Source organism: Charadrius vociferus, unplaced genomic scaffold, assembly GCF_000708025.1.
Source record: "Charadrius vociferus isolate BGI_N301 unplaced genomic scaffold, ASM70802v2 scaffold62, whole genome shotgun sequence".
Lineage (NCBI taxonomy): Eukaryota > Metazoa > Chordata > Aves > Charadriiformes > Charadriidae > Charadrius > Charadrius vociferus.
In genome coordinates, this window is record NW_009647419.1 from 4,030,313 (window position 1) to 4,039,256 (window position 8,944).

At 53.8% G+C, this 8,944-nt stretch overlaps 1 protein-coding gene across 3 annotated transcripts; it reads left to right on the forward strand.

Annotated features, from left to right (window-relative positions):
- Nucleotides 1–103: 103 nt before the first annotated feature.
- HSP90AB1 (heat shock protein 90kDa alpha (cytosolic), class B member 1) lies at nucleotides 104–5,767 on the forward strand. 3 transcript variants are annotated; one of them, XM_009880417.1, is made up of 11 exons: nucleotides 104–250; nucleotides 448–654; nucleotides 937–1,096; nucleotides 1,303–1,436; nucleotides 1,932–2,249; nucleotides 2,683–2,848; nucleotides 3,044–3,234; nucleotides 3,516–3,663; nucleotides 3,937–4,205; nucleotides 4,651–4,984; nucleotides 5,539–5,767. In XM_009880417.1, the coding sequence occupies exons 1-11, from the start codon at nucleotides 104–106 to the stop codon at nucleotides 5,646–5,648; spliced, it is 2,184 nt and encodes a 727-aa protein (XP_009878719.1). In that variant the 3' UTR covers nucleotides 5,649–5,767. The 3 variants fall into 3 exon arrangements, with proteins under 3 accessions (XP_009878719.1, XP_009878720.1, XP_009878721.1); XM_009880418.1 differs by having other exon boundaries at nucleotides 967–1,096; XM_009880419.1 differs by having other exon boundaries at nucleotides 448–522; nucleotides 949–1,096.
- The last annotated feature ends 3,177 nt before the right edge of the window (nucleotides 5,768–8,944 follow it).

An 8,944-nucleotide genomic window follows, 5' to 3' on the forward strand; every position in this document is an offset into this window, starting at 1 on the left:
TGTAGCCGACACGGTAAGCGGCCTGTGCGGCGCCGAGCCGGGCTGGGCCTGGTGCCCCCGCCGCGCCCTCCCCTGGTGCGAACGGCCTGTGCTTGCCTTGCAGATGCCCGAGGAAGTGCGGCATGGCGAGGAGGATGCGGAGACCTTCGCCTTCCAGGCGGAGATCGCCCAGCTCATGTCACTCATCATCAACACCTTCTACTCCAACAAGGAGATCTTCCTGCGGGAGCTCATCTCTAACGCCTCCGACGTGAGCCCGGGCCCTGCTCGCCCCTGCGGCGGCGGGCTCCTTCCTCTGCTGGGGAGGGGCTCGGGGGAGGCTGATGTCCCGCTGGGGGTGCTTAGGGAGAGGCCGGTGCCTGGGCGGCCTGTGAGGCTTTTGGTGCTGGGGGAGGGAGATGGCTGTTTGGGGAGGGGGGCCGTGGCAAGCGTCACCCTCTCCCCTAGGCGCTGGATAAGATCCGCTATGAGAGCCTGACTGACCCCTCAAAGCTAGACAGCGGTAAGGACCTCAAGATCGACATCATCCCCAACCCCCAGGACCGCACACTCACCCTGGTGGACACTGGCATTGGGATGACAAAAGCAGACCTCATCAACAACCTGGGCACTATTGCCAAATCCGGTACCAAAGCCTTCATGGAAGCCCTGCAGGTGGGTTGCCTTTAGCTGCATGGGTTCCCTAGGGTCTGGGCCACAGGCTTTCACTGGGGTATAATCCTAGCCCTGCTGCCTTTTTTGCTGTGGGAGCTGTTGGCGTACCTGAGTGCGCTTCCCCACCTTTCCAGCAGCAGGGAGGAGCTGAGGGTAGGGCTGGCTGCCTGTTGGCACTTGCCTCTTTTCTCTGCATGCTGACCCAGTTCTTTGCTGCTGTGAATAAGTTGCTGACATCTCCTGTCTCTTCACTGGTCTATCAGTCTTTTTCTGTTATCACAGGCTGGTGCAGACATCTCCATGATTGGGCAGTTTGGTGTGGGTTTCTATTCTGCCTATCTAGTCGCTGAGAAGGTGGTTGTTATTACCAAGCACAATGATGATGAGCAGTATGCTTGGGAGTCGTCAGCTGGGGGCTCCTTCACTGTCCGAACTGATCATGGTACGTATTGTACAAAACCCCCAAGTATATTTCTCTACTAGAAGTGCCCCTCTTCCTGGTGCTCCCTAGAGCTGTGCTGCCTTGTCAGTCATGCTTGTTAATGTTAGGTGTCAAGTAGCGTTTAGGGTCAAGGAGGTGGTCCCACTTGTTCTCTGCCCTTTAACGCTATACCCTGAAATGCTAATGTGTCTCTCTCCACACTGTAGGTGAACCCATTGGACGGGGCACCAAAGTGATCCTGTATTTGAAGGAGGACCAGACAGAGTACTTGGAGGAGCGGCGTGTCAAAGAGGTGGTGAAGAAGCACTCCCAGTTTATTGGCTACCCCATCACGCTCTATGTACGTAAGGGAAGGACTGTAGGGGCTCACTGGAAAGCTGGAGGCAGGGCTGGGTGGTGTTGGGAGCAGGAGCCCAGGAAAGAGCAGAGTACAATCTTTTCCATTCCCTTCCATAGCTCCTGGCTGCTGGGTATTGAGCAGCGGTGCTCCCAGCTTGTGTGGTCAGAGATGATTTGAGGCTGGGAGCTTATTGGAGGTGAAGGTGGTGGGTATCCAGCCATGCTTTTGGCCTTTGATCTGTGCAGCTGGAGGTCATCTAAACCAGCTGTGGAGGGAGGAGGATTTTCTGTCCCTTGTATCATCTTCTCAGTCACAGCTTTTGGTAGCATTGAGCTATGGAGGGTCTCTGAGGGCTGGTTTCAGGAAAAGCCCTGTTCTAGATGTTGCATTTGTTGGGCCTTGGAGGACACCCATTTCTCTCATCTGGAGCAAAAGAATTCCTGGTAACAGTTGCTTGGGTCTAAACCTGACTCCTGCTTGTCCCTTTCTCCATAGCTGGAGAAGGAGCGTGAGAAAGAGATCAGTGATGATGAGGCAGAGGAGGAGAAAGGTGAGAAGGAAGAGGAAGAGTCAGCATCCAAAGATGAGGAGAAGCCCAAAATTGAGGATGTGGGCTCTGATGAGGAGGAGGAAGAGGGAGACAAAGGCAAGAAGAAAAAGACTAAGAAAATTAAGGAGAAATATATTGATCAGGAAGAGCTGAACAAGACCAAGCCTATTTGGACCCGCAACCCTGATGACATCACCCAGGAGGAGTATGGAGAGTTTTACAAAAGCCTCACCAATGACTGGGAGGACCACCTGGCTGTCAAGGTGGGTGATGGGCCACCCTGGCTGCCAGGGAGAGACAGAGGGCCCCTTTGCAGCCCATACCTAGAGCCACCACATAGTTGTGCTTCAGTGGACTGAGGGCTCCTGGGCCACTTGGTGGTGTCCCACCCTGCGTTGTGACTTCTATGCAGGTGGAGGGGTTGGCAGTGCCAGCCTAGAAGCAGGATGTTAGAGCTGTTACGCTTCAGAGAAGTGTGACTCCCCTGTCCAGGCCTGCTGGATGCCAGAGAGCCCTGGCATGTAGGGGGCAGTGGGGCTGAGGAGGGGGGAAGTGCAGGCTGCTTGGATGCTAGAGAACCTGCTGTGCCCCCCTGACAGCCCCAGTGCTGAGGAACAGCAGTTCAGACTGCGGGTCCTTGGGGAAGGGGTAGAAGGGAATCACCCCAGCAGTTGTTTTTCCTTCCTGGCTCTGCAGCATTTTTCCGTGGAAGGGCAGCTGGAGTTCAGGGCCCTGCTCTTCATCCCTCGCCGTGCCCCTTTTGACCTCTTTGAGAACAAGAAGAAGAAGAATAACATTAAGCTGTATGTGAGGCGTGTCTTCATCATGGACAGCTGTGACGAGCTAATTCCTGAGTACCTAAGTAAGAACCCCCCTGCCTCAGACTCCCAGTGTGGAGCCGGGACCCCCGCAGCCTGTGGTACCACTCCCAGTTTAAAGTGGCTGGCTGAAGCACTAGCTGGTGTGGGTGCACAGCAGTCAGTGTCTTAGCACTTTTCCTCCTGTGATGAAGCTCAAAGCTCTTAACCTGATTCCTGTTTTCATTTCCCCTACTCAGACTTCATCCGCGGTGTTGTGGATTCAGAGGATCTGCCTCTGAACATCTCTCGTGAGATGCTCCAGCAGAGCAAGATCCTCAAGGTGATCCGCAAAAACATTGTGAAGAAATGCTTGGAGCTCTTCTCTGAGCTGGCAGAGGACAAAGAGAACTACAAAAAATTTTATGAGGCCTTTTCCAAGAATCTGAAGGTGAGCTGGGCACTCTGCACCTGGAGGAGGGAGGGGCCCGTGGCCTGTCTGCCTGAGGAGCAGGCTTGTCCCTGTCCCATGTCTTCTCTTTCTGGGTGTTAAGGTAGAGGGGGGTCTTGCAAGTGCCCCAAAGAGCCTTTGTGGGCAGCTGGCCCTGCTGGCTGCCCTAGGCCCCAGACTCAAATGGTTAGGGGATGGGCAGAGACGGCTTTGCCTTGAGGGTGACCCAAGTGCATAGCAAGTCCAGTCCTGGAGGCTTCATGCATCTCTTCTGCCCCCAGCTGGGCATCCATGAGGACTCAACCAACCGAAAGCGCCTTTCGGAGTTGCTGCGTTACCACACGTCCCAGTCAGGCGATGAGGTGACTTCACTTTCAGAGTACGTGTCCCGTATGAAAGAGACCCAGAAGAGTATCTACTACATCACAGGTGAGCCAGAGCTCCTCCGTGCCCTACTGATGTGGAGGCAGGTTACCTGCCTACCAGCCCTAACTTAAAGCATATTTTTCCAGGTAGGTCCTGCTGCCTTCAGCAGGCCCTCCCTACTGAATAACAGCCCATCTCTGCAAGCTGGGGAAAGACCACCAGGTCTAGAGCCCCAGCTGCAACCAGTTTTATGTTAGGGGCCCTGAGAGACTGGTGCTGTTTTGTCCTCCTGTAACCAGCTCTTACATCTTGGTGACATCTCATTTCTACATCCAGGGGAGAGTAAGGAGCAGGTTGCCAACTCAGCCTTTGTGGAGCGTGTGCGGAAGCGTGGCTTTGAGGTGGTGTACATGACAGAGCCCATTGATGAGTACTGTGTGCAGCAGCTCAAGGAGTTTGATGGCAAGACCCTGGTATCAGTCACCAAGGAAGGGCTGGAGCTGCCTGAAGATGAGGAGGAGAAAAAGAAGATGGAGGAGAGCAAGGCCAAGTTTGAGACCCTCTGCAAACTCATGAAGGAGATCCTGGACAAGAAGGTGGAGAAGGTGAGATGGGCAAGGAGCTCAGCCCAGGGCTGTGTCCTGGGCTGGAGGGAGGGGGCTGGGCCCTCCATGATGCAGGCAAGGGCCCCAGCTCAATGCATGCCTCTGATCTCCCTCATCTCCTGCAGAGGAGCCGCTAAAGGAGACTGGAGGTCCCAGCATGCACTGCACCATCTTGCTCTAAGCAGCCAGGCTGCGGGTGAGGGGCACTGACCCAAATACGTGCATTGATGGGAGAGGGTAAGTGTGGGAAACATGCTGAAGGTGCTGGCTGAGCTGTCCAAACTCGTCTGTGCAGTAGTCTGGGAGTTGCTTGAAGGATCTCTGCTTGCTTTGGGGTGTCCCCAAGTGAACCTGAGGCAAAGACCTAGGGTATCGTGTGCTGTGGCTGGGCCCAGTCCAGGGCGTATGGGGACCTTGCTCAGCTAACCCTTGGCTACATTGGCAGGTAACTATCTCAAACCGGTTGGTCTCGTCTCCCTGCTGCATCGTCACCAGCACCTATGGTTGGACGGCTAACATGGAGCGCATCATGAAGGCTCAGGCGTTGCGAGACAACTCTACCATGGGCTATATGATGGCCAAGAAGCACCTGGAGATCAACCCTGACCACCCGATTGTGGAAACGCTCCGCCAGAAGGCTGACGCTGACAAGAATGACAAAGCTGTCAAAGACCTGGTGGTGCTACTCTTTGAAACTGCTCTGCTGTCCTCTGGCTTCTCCCTGGAAGATCCCCAGACCCACTCCAACCGCATCTACAGGATGATCAAACTGGGGCTTGGTAGGTGTCCACACAGCATCTCGGGCCTCTTGGTTCTGAAAGCAGGTTAGCTGAGCAGGCTCGTCTGTAATTGTCTTGGGTTGAGGGGAGGCCAGTAAGGGAGCCATGCTGGTGTGTTGTGCAGAACTGGCTGTGTACATAAAGTCATTAGAGGCAAGTGTAAACCTGGAACCAAGGTACTTTGGGAGGGCTCGGGGCTCTGAGTGGACTGTCCTGTCCTCCACAAGGCCAGGAGCCACCACCAGGCTGCTCAGATGACAATCTGAGGCTTTCCAGTTCTTCACAGTAAACGTTAAAAGTCTGCCATGAGAGATGGGAACCCAGCTGGTGAAACAGTTTGTGCTTGCACCCAACTTATTTTTCCAGACTGGCTTTTTTTGGCAGAAATGGAAATAAAGTGCTGTGGCTTTGCGTAACTACTGGATGCGTAACTACTGGACCCCAGAGAGAGCAGGCATAGAAGGAGCCAGCCTTTGCTATGGGAGAGGCTGTTCCTCCGGGATCACTTCGTGACACTTGAAGACCTCATCTCTTCCTTTCCTCCCCTTTCCCAGGCATTGATGAAGATGAGGTGACTGCAGAGGAGCCCAGTGCAGCTGTCCGTGATGAAATCCCCCCTCTGGAGGGAGACGAAGATGCATCCCGCATGGAAGAGGTAGACTAAAGTAGGAGGAAGCCTCTTCCCTCACTTGCCAGGCCTCTGCCCCACCTCATGTCTGCTTTAAAGGGGGTCTGCTCCCACCAGCTGCTACTGACTCCTTGGTGGTGTCTATTTTTTTGGATTTGTTTGGTTGGGGTTGTTTTTGGTAGGGTGCAGGAGGGCATGATTCCCCGTGTCAGTAGTGATTCAGGCCGCCCCGAGGCCTGTCTGTTCTGTGTCTTTCTGCTTGTGTAGGAGCAGCTGATGAGTGGAGGTGAGGAGGCATCAGGCTTCCCCTCTCTCCCACATGGGGTCTCCCACATTCCCAGTAGGCATCAAACACTGCCCTTGTTCCAACAGGGTGGGAGAGCCCTTCCTCTGAGCTGCTGCCTCCCCCATCCCCCTGGGTAGGATATTGTATTTCAGTTGGCTTAGTTATTTTTTGTTTGATTATTTTTCTGTTGTTTTGTTCTACTGGAATTAAAGTATCAAAGAATGTGGTTTACATGGTGGGGTCCCTTGTGTTTCATGCCTACCATACCGAGGAAAGGGTCTCAGCCTGTGCCTGAGGGTGTCAGGCTGCTGATCTCTCCCCTGCCCTGACTGGTTTTCAGAGTGTTGCTTTTGGTGATCTCTACCCGTTCCCTGCCCAGGCACCCTGAAGGCGGTAAGAGAAACAGATGACCTGCTGTGCAGATGCAGTCATCTCCAGCAGGCAGCAGTTGTCCACCCAGAGCGCTGCGTGCCCCACAGCCTGGGAACAAATCTTTCTAATCTGCGGATGTCAGCTGGGCAAGCTGTGCCAGGACCTGAGTCTGCACTACTGCTGGCTGGTCTGAGCATCCCTGGGGGCAGGAGCTATGGCAGAAGCCATCTGTCTTGTCCCTTTCAGTGCAGAGCAGGGAGTGGAGTGACAGCTCAGGACTGTACTCAAGCTGCCTCTCTTCAGCTCTTAGGCCAAACTCCTCTTGCGCTGTGCTCTAGACTCCTCCTTTCCTCCCACCTCCAGCCTGACCTTTCTGGGCTTCTGCAGCCCTGGGGGGGGGTTGGCAGTGTCTGGCCCCCCCCGTCCCTGGGTTTTGCCTGTGTCTCAGATGACCGAGACGCCTGGGGGATCACCTCTGATTCATCTGCCCCTTGTGCTGAGCTCACATGCCATGAATGGGGTTCATCACCCTGGACCACAGTGGCTCCTGGGGGTTTGTCAGGGGAAAGTGACACCAACATCAAGTTCTCTTGCTGGCTGCTTGCCAGCAACCGCAGGCACAAAATGGAGTGGGCTTTAGACAGTATCCATCTTCACCAGGGAGGGAGGAGGTAGAACCTGCTGGAGTCCCTCGCTGCAGACCAAGGCACTGCGGGGCACTGCGCTGCCAGTGTGGCAGCTGTTTGGGCACAGGCTGCTAGGGCAGTGCTGGAGCTGAGCTAGCAAACGCCTTCAGGGTGGTTTTCTTTCCCTGAGATAGGAGAAAAAAACTGTTTTAAAAGTAAGATATTGCTCTGTATAGGAAGGCTTTGCCAAATAATGAATCAGTAAAGTCAGTTCTTTTTAACTTAGAATGTTTGGGTTTTTTTTTTCCCTCACTAATTTTTTTAGATCGAAATTTAAATTAGAAAAGGTATCCTGGTGGACAAACTTTTTTTTTTTTTTTGATCAAAGAAAAAAAATATCCATTCAATTTTTAGTCTGTCAGCAGATGGTGGAGGCAGACATTTGGGGGAATTTGTAGGGGCAGGATGGAGGGCTGTGAGGCTGCACAAGCACTTTTCAAGAGCTCAGAGCTAGGAAAGGTGCACAGGTCAAACTGCGGGAGAGCCAAGTGCTCTGAAGCCTGGGCTGTGCTCAGGACCAGCTCTGTTATCCCTCCTGGCTCAGCTAACTCAGCACTGTGTAAGCAGCTCCTGTCCCTAGTCTCCTCTGTTTCTCTTGTAGCCCTCGCCCAAATCTCCCCTTTCTCTAGCTCTGTTAGGCTAAGGTCTTGTCTCTGACCTCTCTGTACCATCCATACCTCAAGCCTTCTCTGGCTCTGGTGTGGGGCCTGTGGAGCTGGTGTTGGTGCAGATGTACCCCATAAAGGATGGACTCTTCCAGGGCCTTGCTACAGCACTGGTGGCCCTGGTTGGCACGGGCTCAGCAGCCCTCTGCACCATCTCTCTCTAGCTGTGCAGGCAGTAGCTATATACTCACCGGGGCTGCCCAAACAAGGAACCCAGGAGCCAAACCAGAATCAGGCTAACACAGCTCTTCCACCTGCCCACCAGCATAAGCAGCAGTCCAAATCTGGCTGTGCTCCCCAGTCATTTGTGCAAGGATCTCCTGTCAGGCCTTGCAGCTTTGGGTCCAACCCTGGCTGATACTTGCCTGGGCAAAGGTAGAGACACCTGTGTTTGGAAAGAGAAGACAGCTTTGATGTCCTAGAGAGACTAGGGATACAGGAAGGTTTGGGAAGTCACTCCCCTCCTCCCAGGTACGTGAAGGGAAAAAAAAAAAAAAAAGAGAGAGAATATTTACCCTCAGGGCACTATATGCAGCATATTTTTAATTTAATAAAATAAAGAGAAAAAAAAGTTGCCTTTCAAAAGTACCAAAAACCTGCTGGCTTGTCAGTCAGGTTGTGTTGAGGAGAAAAGGGTTAACCAGTAAAACCCAGGCTCCTGGGGAAGAACAGCTTTCATTGCTCCATCCCCTGCTGCCTGGGGAGCAGGTGCCCACTTGCTCCATCCCCTGCTGCCTGTGGAGCAGAAACAAGGCACTGCAAACAGGCTCTGCCCCATCTCAGTCCTCCAGGAACAGTGGGGCTCTGGTGAGTCCCCAGGAAAGCTGGGGCTGAGGCCTCCAGTTGGCAGGAAGAAGAGGGGCTATTTGTGCTTCTCTGAATGGCAACTACAAAGCCCAGAAACCATGGCACTGAGACACCCCGAGGCGATGCTGGGGCTTCTGGGCAGCGCAGCCTTTGGCAGCAGCAGATGTAACCAAAAAGCAACCTAGAACAACTCAGCAAGCCTTGGGAACCGTACCGGCCAGCCTCAGTCTCTGCATAAAAATCAGCCTGGGCTGAGGGGAGCGAAAGAAAGTGTTTCAGAGCAAGGGCAAGGAACTGATACAACCAAACTTGGAGGTCCTGGCTTTCACTGCAGAGTGCCCTCCCAGAGCAGATCCCAGACCTGGGGTAGGACAGGCTAGGAGTATTTCCTTTAGCTGTGCCTGTCCTACCTGGAGCACCTCCTGGGAGGGAGGCTGAGAGCTCCCCCTGCCTTGGGACAGGCTCAGCTTGAGATCTGCCTCACATGGGAGGTGTTTTTAAAAGAAAGCTAGTGTT